Source organism: Dendrobates tinctorius, unplaced genomic scaffold (assembly GCF_039654945.1).
Source record: "Dendrobates tinctorius isolate UK_male_01 unplaced genomic scaffold, ASM3965494v1 ptg000256l, whole genome shotgun sequence".
NCBI lineage: Eukaryota > Metazoa > Chordata > Amphibia > Anura > Dendrobatidae > Dendrobates > Dendrobates tinctorius.
This window is the reverse complement of record NW_027361923.1, coordinates 2,107,956-2,130,000: the sequence shown is the minus strand read 5'-3', so window position 1 is coordinate 2,130,000 and position 22,045 is coordinate 2,107,956. Positions and strand designations below refer to the sequence as shown.

Below are 22,045 nucleotides of genomic sequence, written 5' to 3'. Positions count from 1 at the left end.
ACGGGCGGCCTGTTAGAGGACGATGAAAAAGACGAAAGGTATGAGGGACTGGCTGGCAAAGTATCTGGAATCGATGAGAGCAAATCGATGGGGGCTGTTTGACAAAGTGTAACTTGAACCCTGGGGATACCAGCTCCCTTACCCATGTGTCGTGCACGACGGAGGGCTAGACATGGCGAGGCCAGAGTAGGCGACCACCTACCCTGCTGGTGTTGCCCGGCACTTGCCTAGCGCCATAGGCCGAAGATCCTTGGGATCTAGGTCCCCTTGATCTGGGGTTGTTGGGATCGCATTCTCCCCAATAGGTTGGCACTATATGAGACTTGAAGATCTCTGTCCTGGTTGAGGCAACCTGCAACGGCGGAGTAGGTTGCTGAAGCTCCCCTGGGGTTGCGAAAGGACCGAAACCGTGTCCGAAGCAGGTGACGAAAAAGCTGTTTAACCCTTTATTGAGGGAGAAAACTGTTTCTGCCCCCTCTGGGGTCAGAAATAAGCTGGTCCAACCTTTCACCAAATAGGCGAATGTAGCCACGCACAGCCTAGAAAGGCCGGTGTGGCACCACTCTGATAAGGTAAAGAAGTTAGGGACTTCTTGGAGGTTAAATCTGCACGCCAAGTCCTCCTGATTAGCAATATCTGCTATCTCCGCAGGTAGGTCCATACCCTGCAAGACTCTGTATAATGATTTAGACCAAGAGCCCATGGCCTTAACTACCCAAGTTGCAGCGAACGAGGGAGAAAGTGCTGAACCCAATGCCTCAAATACTGATCGAGCCAGGCCCACCATAGGACAGTCGGTGGGATCTTTAATAGAGGAACCGTTAGGTATGGACAACAGGGCTTTAGAGGCCAAGCGCCCCACGGGTGGATCTACCGCCAGGGATTCCACCCACCTCAAACGTCAAGCGTTTTCTCTATTTTGTCCACTCTGGGTGAGCGGCAATTACTCTATGAGGCTGCTTGACCCGCTTAAATGACACCCTGTGCCCTAAGGCCAGGGTGGATCTATTTGTCAAACCCCAGGGCCTGGTTGACAGCTTCGATAAGGCTGTTCACTGTTTCCTGTTAATTCAGAGTAACTAAGTCAAGGGCTCGTCCGAGTCGTAATCCAAATTCTCGTTATCGACTACTGGCGAGGGCGAGCAAGAGGCAGAGCTCACGGATGCCGAGGCACCGGACGGACCAGGAGACGCTGTGTGGGTTCGATTCCCCCGCATCTGCCTAGTGAGAGAGCGGCCCCTGCAGGCCAGAGGCTCCTGTGAGGTGGAGGACCCCTGTAAGACAGGAGAGCCACTATCCCTGCCCCTACCTGGGGCTTGAAGGGACTCGATTGCTCTCGTAATGCCGTAGACTGCGACAGAGGTAGAGCCCATTCCGGGCGGTCGCAGGGGAGGGCTCCTGGGCACTTCGGACTCGCAGATTTCACAGATTTTTTCTGTGGGAAGGCAGACCGACAGGAGGTGCATGCAGCATACAGAAAATGTGTACTTCTTAGCTGCTCTGGGCATGGTGACCCTGCTAGGTGATATGCCTGCAGGGTTCCACTGCTTAGCCTCTGGCAAAAAAACAGAGGGTGCCTTTCTCCTTCAGGGGTAGCACTTACCCCAGTCCTGTGCCCAGTCCTGGATCTCCTTTAGGCGTCCAGCCTGACGACCCATTGCACGCTTTTCCAAAAGGTGCGCCTCGGGGTGTGGGCGGCCCTGCAGGGAGAGAAGGCGCCGCCGGTGACGTCCTATGGACCGAGCTTCTGCTCGAGGCCTAGCGCTGGCTGAAGTCGGGGACTAAAGGGGCGGGTCCGCCGGAAGTACGCGCATCACGGGGGCAAGACTTCCGCCCGCGGCCTAGTACCATTCGAAGCCGGGGACTAAATTTTACGGCACCCGCCCGGACACGGGAACGGGACCACCAAGAAACCGAGGCCTAGTCAGGATAAGCTCTGCCGAGTGCTACCGCTGTGGGAGAGCATGCTGGCGCCCGACCACTGCTGCTGCCCAGGGGAATTCCGACCCTGGGGGTTTCAGGAGCCCTCCCAGCCCACCTCCTTCAGGGCCTCACCTCTGGAGCTCCAGCCGATCCTCAGGTTGGAGGGGGACGGGGGGCTGCATCCAAATCAAGGACGGTGCAGGCACCCTAGCTCCATCTTTCCCTCCAAGGGATGAGGAGAGGGACCGTCCGCCGCCTTGCAGCACCGCAGTCTAGCCTTGGTAGTGCAGTGGGGCCGAACGGACTATTCGTAGGCCTCTGTACAGCCTAGGGTTTCGACACCTTAGGGTCGTCAAGGCAAGTCCGGCATCATGTTGCGGGAAAGGATACGTGGAGGCGACACTCGCACGTGCTCGCCCGTTGTTGATTTGGGGAAATCGGACCGTTTCAAGAGGGTCCGTTGCCCCTGTCTCATCTTCATGGAATGTAAAGACAAAAAAAGTCTGGGAAAAAAAGGAGATTATTGTGCACTCACCATCAAATCTCTTTCACTTAGCCTCTAATTGGGGGGACACAGAACCATGGGTGTTATGCTGCTGTCCACTAGGAGGCGACACTATGCATAATCTGAAAAAGATTAACTATGGCTCCTCCTCTGCAGTAGGAGGACGGCGTCAGGCTTCTCCAATTTGTGCAAAAGCATTAGGAGGAACGTAACAGGAAAAACAACATAACCATGCCTGTAAGAAGGCTACTATGTACAAGCTCAAAGAAGAATATGAGAACTCAACCATAACAACAGCCCGTAAGGGCAACAGGGTGGGAGCTGTGTCCCCCAATTAGAGGCTAAGAGAAAGAGATTTTACGGTGAGTACACAAAAATCTCCTTTACTCTGTCGCCTCATCGGGGAACACAGAACCATGGGACGCCCCAAAGCAGTCCCTGGGTGGGAAGCAATGGACGAATATTGTGCTAGCAGGTCCCTAAACTTGGGGCACTGCCACCTGCAGAACCCGTCTACCCAGGTTCGCATCCGCTGAGGACTGGGTATGAACACTGTAGTGTTTCGTAAACGTGTGTAGGCTAGTCCAAGTGGCCGCCTTACACACTTGTGCCGAAGCCTGGTGCCGAATGGCCCAGGAGGCCCCTACTGCCCGCGTAGAGTGTGCCATGATACCGGCCGGAAGAGGGGAACTGTTGAGTCGGTAGGCCTCATGTATGGTGGACTTGATCCACCTGGCAAGGGTAGCCTTGGAAGCCGGCAGGCCCTAGCGACCACCTTCCGGAAGAATGAAGAGGGAATCAGACTTCCGGAAGGGTGCAGTCCTGGACACGTAAATCCGCAATGCTCTGACGAGGTCAAGCGTATGCAGAGCCTTCTCCACTCTATGAACCGGACAAAGGGATGGCAGTGAGATTTCCTCATTGAGGTGAAAGGTGGACACAACCTTCAGGAGGAAGGATGGTACAGTACGTAGAACCACCTTGTCCTGGTGAAAAGCTAGGAAAGTGCTGACAATTCAGACACTCTGCATAGCGAGGTGATTGCCACTAGAAAAACCACCTTCTGTGACAGAATGCAGAGTGGGACTTCTTTAAGGGGTTCGAAGGGTGGTGCCTGCAATGCTGTCAGGACCAGGTTGAGGTCCCACGTTTCCAGTGGACGTCTGTAGGAGGGAACCAATTGGGAAACTCCCTGGAGAAAAGTCCTTACTTGCGGTTTGGTAGCAATGCGCCTTTGAAAAAGGACTGAAAGCGCTGACACCTGACTCTTAAGCGAGCCTAGGGATAGCTTGGCGTCTAGGCCCGATTGAAGGAAACCTAGTACCTTCGGGAGGGAATAAGGGAGTGGGACCTGTCCGTGAGATTCGCACCAGGAAAAGAAAGCTCTCCAGGTATGATATTAAATCTTGGCGGAGGCTGGCTTCCTTGCCCTGATCATGGTCGCAATGACATCCTGTAAGAACCCTGCCTGGGTTAGAATCCAGGTTTCAAGGGCCATGCCGTCAAATTGAGAGCCCCTGAATTCTGATGGTAGAATGGACCTTGTGACAGAAGGTCGTGACGGTCGGGGAGCCGCCAGGGGGCGTCTGCTGTACGATGTCGGCGTACCATGTACGTCTGGGCCAGTCCGGCGCAATGAGGATGGTTGGAACTCCCTCTTGTTTGACCTTCCTCACGACTCTGGAGATCAGGGGGAGGGGTGGAAAAATGTACAGGAGCTGGAACTGGGTCCAGTCCTGGACCAGGGCATCCGCTCCGAGCGACCGCGGGTCGTGTGTCCTGGCCATGAAATTGGAGACATTGGCATTGAGATGGGATGCCATTAGGTCCACATCCGGGGTTCCCCAGCGTTGACAGATCTGGTGAAAAATTTCGGGGTGGAGAGACCACTCCCCCGAGTCCATTCCTTGCCTGCTGAGGAAGTCGGCTTACCAGTTTTCCACACCCGGAATGTGGACCGCAGAGAGTACCGACCTTGTGTCTCCCGCCCAGTGGAGGATATGTGCCACTTCTCTCATCGCCTGGGCGCTGCGGGTCCCGCCTTGGTGATTCACATATGCCACCGCCGTGGCATTGTCCGACTGTATGTGGGAGGCTGCAAGCAAGTGATGAAAGGTTCTCAGTGCCAGGAAGATGGCCCGGATTTCCAGGATATTGATGGGCAAGGTCACTTCCATTGGTGACCACTTGCCTTGTTACCTGTGATGTAGGTGCACCACACCCCAACCTGTCAGGCTTGCATCGGTGGTCCTTTCATCACTTGCTTGCAGCCTCCCACATACAGTCGGACAATGCCACCGCCGTGGCATTGTCCGACTGTATGTGGGAGGCTGCAAGCAAGTGATGAAAGGTTCTCAGTGCCAGGAAGATGGCCCGGATTTCCAGGATATTGATGGGCAAGGTCACTTCCATTGGTGACCACTTGCCTTGTTACCTGTGATGTAGGTGCACCACACCCCAACCTGTCAGGCTTGCATCGGTGGTCAGGACCTTCCATTGACCTGAGAGAAAGGGTTTTCCTCTTGCCAGCGAAGTTGGCTTGAGCCACCAATGTAGGGACCTCCTGGTTGACGATGTCAACCGGAACTCCCTGTCGAGGGAGAAGGGGTTCCTGTCCCAAGATCTGAGGATGGCTAGTTGAAGGGGCCGGAGGTGAAACTGGGCAAATGGCACTGCCTCCATTGCTGCTGCCATCCTGCCGAGGACTCTCATGGCAAACCGGAGAGATCGGGGAGGATTGCGGATGAGTAGGCGAACTCCAAGACGGAGGGCCAGTGTCTTGTCCTTGGGAAGGAGCACCAGACCCCAGGAGGTGTCGAATAACATCCCCAGGAAGGTTAGGGTCTGACTCGGGGTGGTCGATGATTTTTGTAGGTTGACTAACCATCCCAGACAATTAGGTGTGTATATTGTGATTGAAACACTGGCCTCGCAATCCTTGAAGGTGGAAGACTTGATGAGAAGGTCGTCCAGGTACGGAATGACTAGAATGCCTCTGGAGTGTAGAACGTCCATGGTGGCTGCCATGACCTTGGTTAACGTTCTTGGAGCCGTGGCGAGTCCGAACGGGAGAGCGACAAACTGATAGTGGTTTTGGTTGATCGCGATTCTGAGAAACCGTTGATGGGCGGGAGCAATTGGTATGTGCAGATATGCGTCCTGTATGTCTATGGAGGCAAGGTATTCTCCCTGCTCCATGGATGTTATGATGGACCGGAGGGACTCCACGCGGAAATGACGGACCCATACATATTTGTTGAGCTGTTTCAGGTCTAGTATGGGCCGGACGCTGCCTCCTTTCTTGGGAACTACAAATAGATTGGAGTAGAACCCTCGGAATCTTTCGTTCGCGGGAACCGGTACCATGACTCCTGCTTGAAGGAGAGAGGAGACCGCTTTGTGGAAGGCACGAGCCTTGTCTGATTGTGTTGGTGGAATAGAGAGGAAGAACCGGTTCGGTGGAGTGGAAGTGAACTCTATCTTGTATCCGGAAGACACTATTTCCCTGACCCACCTGTCTTCTGTAATAGGCAGCCAGACTTGCTGAAAGAGTAGAAGTCGCCCGCCTACTGGTGGGGTGTCTTCCGGAGTTCGTGAGTCACGATGAAGTGAAGTTCTGAGGTTTTACTTCCTTGGGTTTCGCTTGGCCTGCTTTCGACTGCCAAGTCCTGTCCGTTCTCTGCGCCGTCTGTGGGTTGTCTCTGCATGGAGAGCGGTTACGATTTTGCGCTGGGCGCGAGACGGACCAGCCCGAAGAGATCCGAAAGGATCGGAATAGTGTTTGGTTTCTCCGTTTAAACGTGCGTTTAGGTTTCAGTTGAGGGAGAGAGGTACTCTTACCCCCAGTGGCATTGGATTTCATTGTGTCCAACTTTTCGCCGAAAAGCCTTCCACTAAGGTACGGAAGATGCGTGAGGGACTTCTTTGAGGCCGCATCCGCTTTCCATTCTCGCAGCCAGAGGATACGCCGAATCGTAATGGCGTTTGCCGCTATCCCCGCTAGACCTCTTGCTGAGTCTAGGGCTGCATGAAGCATGTAGTCTGCTACCACTGCTATTTGAACCGCTTGGTCCGAGAGCCCGGTATTTGAAGCTTGAAGACCCTCCTACAGTTTTTTGGCCCAAGACAGGATGGCCTTGGCCGCCCAAACTGAAGCGAACGCAGGGGCCAGGGAGGCCCCTGCCGCTTAGAAAATGGAACGAGCCATGCGTTCTACTTGCCGGTCTGCTGCGTCCCTGAGGGTTGAGCTATCTGGTAATGAGAGTAGGGTCTGTGCCGCTAGTCTAGATACCGGGGGGTCCACTTCGGGTGGGTCTGTCCACTGTTTGGTGTCCTTCTTTGAAAAGGGGTACTTCGCTTCCAAATATTTGCGATTGGCAAATTTTTTCTCAGGCTGCGAAAACTGCTTAGTAAGTATCGTTTGAAACTCATCGTGATTAAGGAAGACCTTAGGCAGTTTCAGAACACTTTCGGAGCAAATCTTATGTTCTGGGGCTTCCGGGGCTGGATCTGAAATTTCCAGCACCCGATGGATGGCAGAGATTATGTCCTCAACTAGCGCTGTATTGCTAGGGGGACAAAGTACTGCAGACCTCTCCGTTTCGTTGTCTGAGTCGGAGTCACAGATGCCTTCCCTATCCTGTGCATCGCTAAGGTGTTCCCTGGTGGGTGATCTGGGGCGGTGGTCTTCTGTGCTAGGGGATCTCTGTGATGAACTGCATTGTCTGTCTCTGATAGGGGACTGCCTAGGAGACCTGGAATGATGGTGTCTCTCCCTGGGGGGGGGATGACCGTGTGCTATAGGACGACTCAGGTGATGGCGACCTGTGGGTCAGCTTTCGTCTGTGAGTGTCGGAAACAGCATGTTCCTGAGACAAGCTGTCCGTTTGCTGGGTAGCGTTCATAGCCGGGACACGACCCTGCAGAGCTTGCAGCAATGTAGCGGTTAGGTTATCTATGGACTGTGTCATAGACTGCGACATCTGAGTAGCCAATTCCGGCGTGGTATCCGACCCTGAAGCGTTGGTAGGGACTCCCTGGGATTCTGACCCATTGTTCTGGATACAATCCCGGCAGTGCGGATACGTGCTGCCACTGGGGAGCGTGGTTTTGCAGGCTGTGCAGAATGCATAGAAACATTCCTGCCTGGTTCTCTTTCTTGAGCCCGGTATAGTGCACAGAGGCTGGCTATCAGAGATCCTACATGGGTGGCTACGCAGAGGGAACCCACAGAGAGCCTTATAGGTAGTATGGATTCACACCTGAGTAAAGAGAACCCAGCTGTGATCTTACCCCACCAGTGTGCCCCTCGGTCCAGCGCCGACAAATCACAGTTCTGTGCCCCCCGGAGACTGCTGTGGTTCTCCCTCTTGCTGGAGGCGTCCGTTGTCAGGTGTTCTGCAGCCAAAAAATGGCCACCGGGACGCTAAAGAGAGGAAGGAGGGGGCGGAGAGCTGAAAAGGGCGCGCTGGGCTATGTAGAAACGCGCCCTTTCTGCCTCGATCCGCCCCTTCTATGACACTATAGAGTGTCATTTTAGTCATCCGGGGGGCGGGCCGGGGGGGGGCGGAGAAAAGGCGGCGGCGGAGGGCTTGGCTGAAGCCGCGTTCTCAAGTAGAGGTCTGATGCACAGGAGGGCTCCAGGGCGGCGCGGTAGTCTGGGAGGGGGTCGGATCTGCACCAGACCCCCCGGAATGGACGACTGGCTAGCGGTGGTTACAGCAGGGGTAGCGGTTCCTGTTAGGGTCCCTCTGAAGCGCAATCGAGCCGCCGCAGAGACAGGGGCGCAGAAAGGCCTGTCTCTGCTATGCCATGTCTGCCTGCACCGTCCCCCGGCCCCAGCAGGATCCCACAGCTGGTCTGGGTCCCTGGAGTGCTACTTATTCACCGACCCTATCTGAGGTGTGTCAACCTAATGCCCCCTGAGGGGGATTAGGGAGGGTGCCTCTGTCACCATCAGGGGGTCTTCATCCTCGCCTCAACCTCAACCCAGACCCCAAAGGGGTTGGGGAAGGAGGGGGGTCTCAACTTCGAACCAGTACCCGAGGGACTGGGGAAGGAGCGACATGTGGAATAGCCGTCTCCACTTCAACTGGGCACCCCTAAAAAAGGGGGCCAAGGAAGGAGCATTGCCGGGAGTCTCGCTGGAGACCCACTTTTCTTCATCTGTACTGCGGACAAAAAAGGAAAAAACGGAAGGAAAAAAAGGTGTGCCTCCTTGCAACACTAAGCAAAAACTGGAGAAGGCTGACGCTGTCCAGGGGTGTATACTGCAGAGGAGGAGCCATAGTTAATCTTTTTCAGATTATGCATAGTGTCGCCTCCTAGTGGACAGCAGCATAACACCCATGGTTCTGCGTCCCCCAATGAGGCGACAGAGTAAAGACCAGACGTGTCCCACATCGCGGGAGAGGATACGTGGAGGCAACAGTCGCACGTGCTCGCTCGTTGTTGGTTTGGGGAAATCGGACCCATTCAATAGGGTCCGTTGCCCCTGTCTCATCTTCATGAAAAGTAAAAAGGAAGGAAAAAAAAATAAAAAAAAATAAACAAGTCTGGAAAAAAAGACCAGACGTGTGTGCCTCCTAGGACACTAAGCAAGAACAGATTCCGCCTGCAGTCGAGGCGAGGGTGTATACTACGGAGGAGGAGCTAACCTTTTTTCATCCACTTAGTGTCAGCCTCCTGGCGGCAGTAGCATACACCCACAGGTACCGTAGCATACACCCACAGTACCTGTGTCCCCCAATGAGGCGAAGGAGAAAAATACATATTCATAGATTTGACATATGCAGTGTAATTTGCTGCATATTTTTCATCTACAACACATGTACTGTATATTTTGGATTACAAGACGCACTTTTTGTCTTCCAAATTTGGGAGTGCCACAGGTAACTACCATTAAAATTTCCTATATACCTAAATTTGGGGTGCGTCTTATAATTTGCAAAATACGTTATTTCTTGAAAGTGTTGTGCATCACAGACTGCAGAATTAAAAAAAAAAACAAAAAAAAACAACACTATTCTTGATAACGAAAAGGATAGTTAAGAAGTAAATTTCAAAGTTACTAGTTTTTACAACCACTTTGCAATTTTACCTATTTAACAAGATGAGACAACTTCTTTAATGGGAATCTGTCACCTGTTTTTTCGCATACAAGATGCGGCCACCGCCATCAGGGGCTTATCTACAGCATTCTGTAATGCTGTAGATAAGCCCCCGATAAAACCTGAAAGATAAGAAAAATGAGTTATATTGTACTCACATGGGGGCGGTCCGGTCCAGGTCCGATGGGTGTCGTGGTCCGGGTCCGGCGCCTCCCATCTTCTAGAGATGACGTCCTCTTCTTTGCTTCCCATCGCGGCTCCGGCGCACTGCTCTGCCCTGTTGAGGGAAGAGCAGAGTACTGCAGTGCGCAGGCGCCGGGAAAGGTCAGAGAGGTCTGGCGCCTGCGCACTGCAGTATTCTGCTCTGCCCTCAACAGGGCAGAGCAGTACGCCTGCGCCAGAGCCGCGATGGAAAGTAAAGAAGAGGACGTCATCGCTAGAAGATGGGAGGCGCTGGACCCGGACCGCGTCACCCATCGGACCCGGACCGGACCGCCCCCCCCCCCCGGGTGAGTATAATATAACTTGTTTTTCTTATCTCTCAGGTTACATCGGGGGCTTATCTACAGCATTACAGAATGCTGTAGATCAGCCCCTGATGTTGGTGGCCTCATCTTATATGCGAAAAAATAGGTGACAGATTCCCTTTAATCAGAAATTAAATGAAGGTGCCCACGATTGTACTGGGTGGGATATGTCAAGTATCTACTTTCAAAACTATGTAAGGAAAAAGGATTCAATATTTTTTTTTGTTGTTTTAATTCTTCTGATTTGCACATAGTAAAATTTGTGAAAACTGTCCTAAACCCCTGAGCGGAACCGGGGGTGAACAATCCCCTTTCCAAACATACTCATCTGTAAGCCGTCTTAGATGTGACACTCATGTCTGAAAATAATGGAGCGTGATCGTACCTCCGGTTTTTTCAGCTTCAGTTCTCCATGCTTCATATTGGCTTCTCCAATCTCCCCGACGCTCTGAGGCCGACTGGACAATACCTCCATCCCGTCTGACACGAAGGTATCGATCTCGTGTAGGTGAGCTGGAAAAGACATGGGCAAGGAAAGGCATCCACTGACATCAAATATCAAAGAGCTGCAAAATAAATATCACATTTAGCACACGGAGGTGCAATAGTGGCCATTGTCAAAACTAGCGGTTGCATGTCTATCGGTTTTTCGACAGACGCAACACATGCATGGGTTACCTCCCGGCCCCTCCCATCAGTTCCTGGATCATTTTGCCACTTGGCTTCCACATTTTCTCTCCTGTGACATCCCTACCCTCATCTTGGGCGATTCAACATCCCCATTGCTTTTTCCCTCTCCCCATCTGCTACTCACCTTTTATCTCTAACCTCCTCGTTTGGCCTTTCGCAGCTTACTAATTAATTCTCCAATGCATGAAAACGGAAACTCCCTCGACTTGGTCTTCTCTCGGCTTTGTGCAGTGGATGATTTTGCAAACTCCCCTCTCCCGCTCTCTGACCACAACTTTTTTTCATTCTCTATCAAGAACTGCCAGGCCGCTCAGGTCACCCCCACTGTCCATACTTATAGAAACATACAGGCCATTAACACCCAGAATCTTATGAAGAACTTGCAGTCTTCATTGGCCCCTACCTCCTCCCTCTCATGTCCTGATTCTGCATTGAAGCAATACAATTAAACACTTCAAAGTACCCTGGATGAATTTGCACCTCCTATACACAGAACACCACAACACAGACGGCGACAACCCTGGCACACCCTGCAAACACGTTTCCTGCAGCGGTGCTCCAGGTGTGTCGAACGTCTGTGGAGAAAATCCAACCTACACGAAGAATTAAACCATTATAAGTTTATGCTTAGCACATACAACACTGCCCTTCACCTCTCAAAACAAACCTATTTCAACACCCTCATAACCTCACTGTCCAATAACCCGAAACGACACTTTTCATTCTCTACTCAACCCAAGAGTACAGGCTCCAACCACGGAGCTTCGAGCTGACAATCAGGCCATATACTTCAAAGAAAAAATTGACCATATCCTACAGGAAATTATCTCCCAATCACCTCATACCATGCACTGTCCTCCCTCCCCCACTGCATCTAGCTCACTCTCTGATTTTGAACCAGTCACAGAAGAAGAAGTAAGCAGGCTCCTTGCATCTTCTCGCCCAACCACTTGCACCAGTAACCCATTTCCGTCACATCTCCTCCAGTCCCTTTCCCCTGCTGTCACCACTCACCTAACTAAAATATGTAACCTCTCTCTCTCTTCTGGTATCTTTCCTTCCTCATTTAAGCATGCCATCATACATCCACTAATTAAAAAACCATCCCTCGACCAAAACTGTGCCGCTAACTATAGACCTGTCTCTAATCTTCCCTTCATCTCTAAACTCCTGGAACGCCTGGTCCACTCCCGTCTTATCCGCTATCTCTTTGATAACTCTCTTCTCGACCCTCTCCAATCCGGTTTCCGCTCTTTACACTCCACTGAAACTGCCCTCACTAAAGTCTCTAATGATCTACTAACAGCTAAATCAAATGGTCATTACTCCATACTAATTCTCTTGGATCTCTCTGCAGCATTCGACACTGTGGATCGTCAGCTCCTCCTCACTATGCTCCATTCCATTGGCCTCAAGGACACCGTTCTCGCCTGGTTCTCCTCCTATCTCTCTGACCGCTCCTTTACTGTATCTTTTGCCGGTTCCTCCTTCCCCTTACTATTGGGGTTCCTCAAGGATCGGTTCTAGGCCCCCTCCTCTTCTCTTTGTACACTACTCCTATTGGTCAAACAATCAGTAGATTTGGTTTCCAGTACCATCTCTATGCTGATGACACCCAATTATACGCTTCTTCTCCTGACATCACGCCTGCCTTTCTAGAAAACTCCAGCGATTGTCTAAACCAGGGGTCTCAGACTCGCAGGCCGCGGGCCAACTGCGGCCCTCGGGACAATAGTTTGCGGCCCTCACCTCATGGGCCATCGGGACAATAGTTTGCGGCCCTCACCTCGGCCGTGATCACACATGCGATAAACACGGCCGAGTCTCGCATGTGAAATCCCAGTCACACGTAGTACCGCTCATTAAGGTCATGAATATGGACGCCACTCCACTCTCATAGGCGTGGCGCCCATATTCATGAGCTTAATGAGCGGTACCACATGATGTGTGACCGCGCGCTCATACAGAAAGAAGATTTCGGCGCTGGACCATCGGAGCTGCAGCAGGAGGAGATGAGTATGATGATGGCTGGACAGTCACAGCAGCTTGCTGTAAGCAGGCAAGGCGTATGAGTCACACTCACAACACATACAGCAGGAGCAGCCAACCAGGGACCGGACCGCGCTACAGACTCAGGTGTGCCGGGTTCAGAATGAGCGGTGGGGTGGTGCTGTATATTGCACTCGGAGGCGGGACATCAGCCGGCCTTATTGCGAACTTGCGCCATTACCCTGGGCTCAGTAGCGGAGGCGGCCGTGGAAATTGCTGCTCAGCGGGACAGAAAAAAAAGCGGAAAAGACGCATCGGCTAACACTGAAACCGTGACACCAAGTGGAATTTTCTATTACACATCCCCAAACATGTCTTTTTCAAAGCCTGCAGTGAAAAGAAAGGTTGGTGATGAGCACAGACAATTTCAGGAAAAGAGGGAAGTGCAATATTTCTTTGTTGAGCACAAATGCTTTTGTAAGAGCTTTTCTTGTGGAAAATCTGGTGCGGCCCAGCCTCACCCAGATTCTACCTCCAGCGGCCCCCAGGTAAATTGACTTTGAGACGCCTGGTCTAAATGCTGTGTCTAACATCATGTCCTCACTATATCTGAAACTGAACCTGTCAAAGACTGAACTCCTTGTGTTTCCTTCCTCTACTAATGTACCTATACCCGACATTGCCATTTCCGTGTGTGGTTCCACTATTACTCCCCAGCAACATGCCCGCTGTCTTGGGGTCATGCTTGACTCTTAGCTTTCCTTTGCCCCCCACATTCGATCACTGGCTCGATCTTGTCATCTGCACCTCAAAAACATTTCTAGAATTCGACCTTTTCTTACTTTTGATTCCGCAAAAACTCTGTTTCTCTTATTCATTCTCGTCTCGACTATTGTAACTCTCTTCTAATCGGTCTCCCTCTTACCAAACTCTCCCCCCTCCAATCTGTCTTGAATGCTGCAGCCAGGATCATATTCCTCACCAATCGTTACACCGATGCCTCTACCTTGTGCCAGTCATTACACTGGCTACCCATCCACTCCAGTATCCAGTACAAATTTATTACCCTCACCCACAAAGCACTCAGCACCACCCTAAATCTCCTCCCTTGTTTCAGTCTACCACCCTACCCGCGCCTTCCGTTCAGCTGATGACCTGAGGTTAGCATCCTCAATAATCAGAACCTCCCTCTCCCGTCTCTAAGACTATACATGTGCTGTGCCAATTCTTTGGCATTGCACTTCCCAGGTCAATACGATTAGTCCCCAATCCCCACAATTTTAAGCGTGCCCTGAAAACGCATTTATTCAGACTGGCCTACCGCCTCAACATATTAACCTAATCTATCCCTGTGTGGCACAGCCAAATGTTTTACCTTAACCAGGTTCCCCGCATCATGTTCCCACATGCTTTATGCGTCTATTAGCCCTCTGTGTCTGTACTGTTACACACTTAACATTATGGCTGGTCCATACAATCAGGGCAACTGTTACCACCCACCTTTCGTGTCTACCTCTTTCCTCATAGACTGTAAGTTTGCGAGCAGGGCCCTCATTCCTCTTGGTATCTGTTATAATCTATGTGATTATTGTTATGCTGTAATGTCTATTGTCTGTAGAAGTCCCCTCTGAAATGCTGCGGAATATGTCGGTGCTATAGAAATAAAATTTATTATTATTATTACCTCTTTGTTAGCCAATCCCTGTGTGTTGCGGTTTTCTGACAGCTGGGAAATATGCAGGCGTGGGGACTCGAACAAAGTTTTCGAGCACACCGAAGACACTCTGTCAGCACCCAAGCATGGCGGATAACACCTTATCCCAACATGTTCGCTCATCACTAGCCACGGCCCATCCCAGGACCCCACCAATTAGCAAGGTCCGTTTCAGTACACCACCAATTAGAACAGAGGGACCCCAGCTGTAGTGCAGCACCCTGAAATGTTTACCCAGAACTGTAGCTTATCCTGGTACTGCAGTTTAGTTCCATTCCTTCATTCTGCTAATTAAGGTCTAAGGGGGTAACTTTTCTCCTTCTGAAGAGTGACAAGCCAGGCCCGGCATGTCACAGTGAGGAGACTTATAAGCCATGCATGCTCCTCTGGGAAAATAAATAGGCAAATTGTCTCTCCAAAGAGGAAGAGGACTGGAACTCTATCGCCACCTATTGGAAGCTAATTAACAAAGATTCTAGGAATCAGATCCTTTAAGATGGTGAGTAGGAACACATCAGCCAAGACATCCCCATAAGAATCAATATATGTGAACAGTCAGGTAATGCACCTGGTCGTCACGATCTCTGCAATTATTTGAACCTCTAAATGGATGCATATGCACACCAATCTCTGTTTACCCATTTTGTAAAGTATTAAATATATTTTAGTCTTCAACACCGCAGCAGTTCGTCGTAGCATAGATTCCACAAGGTGTTGAGATATCGCTCCACACCTCACAAGAAGGGGGTCATGCTGCTGGGGGCAAGGTCTGGCCCACCTGTCTGCACAGTGCAACAGAAATCTGGAGTCATCTGACCAAGCGGTTTACCATTGCTTCAATCTTGTGCTTTTTTGCCCAACAGAGTCTTGTCGTTGTTTTCCTATGAAAAGCCATGTAGAGACACACACACACACACACACACACACACACACACACACACACACTTCTCTTTCCTAACATAAAAGCACAGATGTACCTTTCCATATTATAACCCCTTCCCAACAGGGGCGATTTTCTATTTTTTGGGGTTTTCTTGCACTTTCAATTTTTACTTTTTCTAATTGGGGAAAATGGTGGGTGAAGTGAACTTTATATATATATATATATATATATATATATATATATAATGGTCCCTTTAAGGGACTTGAAGCTGTGATCATCTGATCGCTTGTACTATACATAACCATGGTCTCCTATGAACGCCAGCCATGAGCTAGTATTCACAGACGTACGGTGATAATAAACACAGGGGTCTTCAGCATTCCCCTAGCCATCATGGCAACCCATCGACACCCCGTGATCACGTCATGGGCGCACTGGATGCTGGTGCATTTTAAATGCTATGGTCAGAGATTGATATTTAACATGTTAACGCTTGCGGGCGGCTGTTAGAGGCAGATGATGGCTGATTATCACAGCCATCATCTGCCGGGAAAGAAGCAGGCTCGCACGTCAGAGAGTAGGAATGTGACGCGTCAGTACGCCATATGTCAGTAAGGGGTTAAAGGGAACTTGTCAGTCAATTACGACTGCGCAACCAGGAGCAGCGTGATCCAGAGTCTCAAGCATTTCAGAGAAAACTTCCGCACCGTGTTTCAGAGAAATACAGACCCCACTGCAAATGTGCAGCATGAATCAGCAGCCAAGTTCCCTTTAATATATTTTGCCTTTTTCACTTACCTTGAATAGACTTCTTCAGCGATATTAGCAGAGAATCAAACAGCTTCTGAATGAGATCATCAATGACGTCCTTGACCGGACAGCAGTTAATGGTCAAACAGTCAATCTTTACGACACTAGAAAACAATGAGGAAAAGAAACCTGTAATAATCCATCAAACACCGAAACATCACTAAAAGGCCAACTCTACGAGACCACCCCCTTAGATTACATTCTAAAGCAGTTCAGAGAGGCTATCTCAGAGGTTTCACACCCCCATGTCCCTGCCAATAAATACAGTGGCCAATCAGCTTAGGACAGCCTGCTGCCCTTTTTTTACCATCTATAATACTAAAACTCCCCGCAAAAAAAGGATTGAAGAACACACAGGCACTTCAAAATGTAATCATTTAGGAAAGAAGATACCTGTACATGTGACAATTCGGTCCTTAAAAAGGACCAGTCACATGCCCATAAAAAGTTTATTAAAGGGAATCTGTCACCTATTTTTTCTAACGGTGACGTCCTCTTCATTGCTTCCCATCGCGGCTCCTGCGCAGGCGCACTGCTCTGCCCTGTTGAGGACCTCTCTTGGCGCCGGCGCACTGCAGGACTCTGCTCTGCCCCGAAGCAGCGACGGGAAGCAAAGAAGAGGACATTATCGCTACAAGATGGGAGGCGCCGGACCCGGACCGCGACACCCATCGGACCCCGACTGCCCCTGGGTGAGTATAATATAACTTGTTTTTCTCATCTTTCAGGTTACATCGAGGGCTTATCTACAGCATTACAGAATGCTAAGAAAAAACACAAAAATTGAGCTTGGTTTGAGTTGGTACCCATGCAGCACATAAATGCATGTTCACATGGCCAAAAAGCATACAAAACCTACAAAAGACAAAATGAAAAAACCCTGCTGTAATTAAATAAGTAAAAAGCAAAAGTGCATTTAAATCATACAGAGTTCTTAGTAATACTGTATTTGATGAAACACAGCATAAAAGCCGTCCCACCATCGACAAGGTGACTCTGTGGTCGGGGCGGTCCTACACTAACTAATATTAAAAACCTTATGTGTCAAAGTTGACGTCTGTGTGAATAAAAACCTTATGTGTCAAAGTTTTGTCTTTTGTAGGTTTTGTAAGTATTACAGAATGCTGTAGATAAGCCCCTGATGGCGGTGCCGGCAACTGATAGTCCAAAAAATAGGGGACAGATTCCCTTTAACTTGACAAAATCCCCGTGTTCCCCTGAACGTGCCGCTGTTTTCCGTTTGTCCTATTGTCATTTTATTGCAGAGATATGCCCTCCTTTCTTTCTGACATCAAGTATGCTCGTGGTCCAACAGGGCGTTTCGCAAGAGTTTCTTCTGGGGTTGTGTAGTCGTTCCCATCTTTGATGCTGTCCAATCAGTGTGTAGCAGCTCTCACTTCCGCCACTTGCATGTGATTAGTCCGAAGGCGGGGAGAGTGAAGTGGCCGCTGACTGGCCGCAGGGATCATGTGACATAACAATGTCATGCAATACCCGGGAGAGCCTGTGTCGACATCGCTGGAACAGCACCGGCAGCAGATGTGAGTATAAGGGTACCGTTAGACTTAGCGATGCATCAGCGATCCCGACAACGATATGGATCGCTGGTGGATCGCTGGTGCATCGCTAAGTGGTCGCTAGTGAGCTGCCACACAGGCAGATCTCACCAGCGACATCGCAGGGGTCGGGAGTCGCTACTTACCTATCAGACGCGGCGATCCTGACGTCCTCCGCCCGCGTCCACGCGTCGCTCGTCGGCGCCACAGGAAGCCCAGCAGGAAGAGCCCGACAAGAAATGATCCAGGGCCTTCTTGCGCGACCAGCGATGAGCAGCGGGGGAGCCGGTCGGAGGTCAGTATCACATGTAGCGATATCGCTAGCAATATCGCTGCTAAGTCACAAAACCAGTGATGTTACAGCGATATTGCTAAGTGTTATTATTTTACTGAGGTACAGATTATAGGGGATAAATACTGTATTAAATCATTACCTTGTTTAGCAAAAAAAGAAAAAATACCTCGGCAGGCGCTCCACATCTTTTCCCTTGACTTTAAGTGCTTTAAAGTTTTTCTCCCAGTCGTGTACATCGTGTAAATTTTTCTCAATCAACGCATCCACATCTACTTGACCAAGCACTACCCACTCCTGAAGAGAAATATGAAAGTTGATGCAAAAATACTCATTTTACACTTCATGCATGTGTGCTAGCAAATAGAAAAGAAATATCACCCTCAACTAGAGCTAAGCAATTATTCACGAGGACACAACAATTTAACCGTTGCCATATTTTTTTTTTTTTTTTAAGCAAAAAGCGATCTACAACATAAATGGCCAGCAGCTCAGGTAATGTGCTGATCCATGGACTGTGCTATGTTACAGCCTTAAATACCACATAAAGCCCATTGAAATGCAGCGCGCACCTTGAATCGATCCATGACGGCAGATAACCTTCTGAACAAATCCTCTGCTTTACTGAACACGGTGATGAAGCCATTTGCATTCCTCTCAGGCATCGCAGAAAAGATTGTCTCTGCGCCCGGCTCGCTCAGACCCCTGAAATGGTTCGGAATAGAGATGAACCTTTTCATATCCCGGTAATACTTGGCACGGATTTCTTCATAGGGAGGTTTAAACTGTAACCTTCCCTGCCTGTAAGAGATCACCGTAGGCAAAAAAGAAATATGGGATTTATCTAATGCAGCCCCTAAGCCAGCACCCAAAATGTCACTTACTTAAAGGTGAGATCAATGCTGATTTCAGGGAGATTTTCATTAAGAGCCTCCAGGCCCATCTGATACTGATGTTCTAGAGCCTTGTACAGCTGATGATCCCAGTGCTGGCACCAAGCCTTCATGTCACTCGATCGCATTCCCTAAAATTAAAAAGACAACTAAATACACAAATTCTTCACCTAGAAATTACTGTATTGCAGAATATAATTAAATTGATGTCCTCCTATGAAGCACCAGCAACCAAGTTAGGCGCTAGTGATCAGAGCGTGCCTCAGCCGCTGCTGATACATGCAGATACCAGCTGTATACTGTATACATGTGAACCCCGGAAAAGATGCACCAATGGGAGACACCACCGTCACTAACTGCTATACAATGAGCGAACTGAGAGTCATTGCGGTGAAGCCGGGGATCTGCTTTAACCGCCATAACAATATCACCACTAACACTAGAGGAGACAACTGGGGAGATTATTCAATAATTCTAGTCAATCCACCCCCATTATCTCTGACCGTGGGACCATATAAATAATGTAAGGGCCACGTCCAGGAAACTCTACCAGGAGAAAGAATACCTGATATTCGAGACTGGAGACCACACTGCGCATTTCCAGAAGTCCGTCTTTCCATCGCTGTTGTTGACGAAGCAAATCGACGCTCATGAGAGCAACGACCTGTGAAAATGGCTTTATTAGAATCAAGAGTCACATTTACACACAATGGCAAAGTATAAATTTCGTCTGTCACGGCAGGAGCTGAATAATGCCATAATGAAGAAAAAGAACGAGGACAATGCTTGCCCCCAGTGCAGGTACCCTACAGTGGGGCTCAGCGGAGACTCAGATCTTCACCGTTTAACCCAATCAATGCTGAACATGGACATTCAGAGCATCAGAAGTCACGATTACTAGAAGGGGCAGGCAGGCCAGGCTCCTCTGAAGAAACACAGGACTGTCTGGCCATGCATCCTATTGTTAGATATACCCAGCAATTCACTATTAGCTACATGGTATAGAGAAAAAATCTAATAAAAGTAAAATACATGTTAAAAAAAGAAAAAAGTTTTAAAATAAATAAATTAAATCATTCAAAGTACACATATATTCTTAACCCCTTCATGACCAGAGGTATTTTCAGTTTTGTGTTTTCGTTTTTTGCTCCCCTTCTTCCCAGAGCCATAACTTTTTTATTTTTCCATCAGTATGGCCATGTGAGGGCTTGTTTTTTTAGCAGGACGAGTTGTACTTTTGAACGACACCATTGGTTTTAACATATAGTGCTGGAAAACGGGAAGAAAATTCAAGGTGCGGTGAAATTGCAAAAAAAAAAAAAAGGGCAATCCCACACTTGTTTTTTGTTTGGCTTTTTTTACTATGTTCACTAAATGCTAAAACTGACCGGCCATTATGATTCTCCAGGTCATTACAAGGTCACAGACATCAAACATGTCTAGGTTCTTTTTTTATGTAAGTGGTGAAAAAAAATTCCAAACTTTGTTAAAAAAAAACAAACAAAATAGCGCCATTTTCCGAGACCCGTAGCGTCTCCACTTTTTGTGATCTCGGGTTGGGTGAGAGCTTATTTTTTGCGTGCCGAGCTGACGCTTTTAACGATACCATTTTGGTGCAGATACGATCTTTTGATTGCCCGTTATTGCATTTTAATGCAATGTTGTGGAGACCAAAAAACATACAGTAATTCTGGCGTTTTGACTTTTTTTCTCGCTATGTCGTTTAGCAATCAGGTTAATCCTTTTTTTCATTGATAGCAAAGAAAGGAAAGTGGTCCCCAGCAGTGAAGATAGATTGGCCAATTCTCAACGTGGCGATACCAAATATGTGTATGTTTGTTTTTTGTATTTTTTAATATTTTGTAAAACTTTTCTTTTTTTGATTACTTTTGGCATGCTTCAATAGTCTCCATGGGAGACTAGAAGCTGCCATAACCCGATCGGCTCTGCTACATACAACCATTGATCAGATCGCCTCGATGTAGCAGAATTACTCACTTGCTATGAGAGCCGACCACCGGGCAGTGACAAACATAGAGGTCTCCAGGAGACTTCTGGGTTGTCATGACAACCCATCGGTTACCCGCAATCACATGACAAGGGGTCACCGATGGGCGGATTTCCGAAGCAATTGCCGGAAGCGCATGTTAAATGCCGCTGTTAGCGTTTGACAGCGGCATTTAACAGGTTAATAGTCGCAGGTGGATTGTAATTCCACCCACAGCTGTTCCGGGCACAAGTCCTGTGTTGGGGGACACAGGAACTTAGTGCCAGTCGGTGGGGTGTATACTGCAGAGGAGGAGTTAACTTTTTTTATGTGCATAGTGTCAGCCTCCTTGTGGCAGCAGCATACACCCATTGTTCCTGTGTCCCCCAATGAAGGTTCAGAGAAACAGATTTTAAGGCAAGGAACCAAAAATCCTGTATTTTTTCTGTTAAAAATATAATTATAGAAACTGCAGCAAATCTGCTTTTTTCAGCATTTTTTGCTCTAAGTTAAATTTATAATAATTATACAATAAGTATATAAAACCTAAAATAAAATTATGGCAGTAGAAGAGCAAAGTGGGAAAAAAAACAGGCCTGGTTGTTCCCTTTCAATTACACTTATCTCCTGGCTGCATTTCACTATTTAAAAAAAAAAACAAAAAAAAACAAAAAAAACTAAAGTATAGCACATTAAAACAGTTGCTTACACTAACAGAAACCTGCTCTGAAATGTTAACAGCACAGCTCCACACCCTCCCTTCATGTGTAGAAAGATATGGCTGCTCACACTGCTATCCACCCTGTCTATATGATCTAATAGAGATACCAGGGGTGCTGAGGTAAGAAGAGGCTGCTCACACTGCTGTCCACCCTGTCTTTCTGATCTAATACTAGAGATACCAGTGGTGCTGAGGTGAGAAGAGGCTGCCCACACTTGTGTCCACCCTGTCTATCTGTCTCGTGCCAAGATCTCAATCTGAGCATGCGCCGCCCCGGCGGCCATTTTCCCGGAGGCTAACCCATCACAGCAATGGATATGGGGGGCCTCCGGGCTTTCACAAGATGCCGGCGGAGCCCCGAGCACCACTGCCGAACCTACCGCACAAGTCGCACCAACCTGGGATGGAATTTCCCGGAGGCCACCGCACCTGCCGCACCAGCCTGG

At 49.2% G+C, this 22,045-nt stretch overlaps 1 protein-coding gene across 2 annotated transcripts in view; it reads right to left on the bottom strand.

Moving 5' to 3' along the window:
• DYNC2H1 (dynein cytoplasmic 2 heavy chain 1) overlaps positions 1-22,045 on the bottom strand; it is a 537,791-nt gene that overhangs the window by 465,298 nt on the left and 50,448 nt on the right. For both annotated transcript variants that reach the window (XM_073558365.1, XM_073558366.1), the window contains exons 15-20: positions 19,457-19,555; positions 18,883-19,022; positions 18,571-18,799; positions 18,168-18,295; positions 16,139-16,254; positions 10,450-10,577 (exon numbers count right to left, since the gene is read on the bottom strand). In XM_073558365.1, coding sequence (XP_073414466.1) covers positions 10,450-10,577; positions 16,139-16,254; positions 18,168-18,295; positions 18,571-18,799; positions 18,883-19,022; positions 19,457-19,555 — 840 coding nt within the window. The remainder of the gene's footprint in view (positions 1-10,449; positions 10,578-16,138; positions 16,255-18,167; positions 18,296-18,570; positions 18,800-18,882; positions 19,023-19,456; positions 19,556-22,045) is intronic.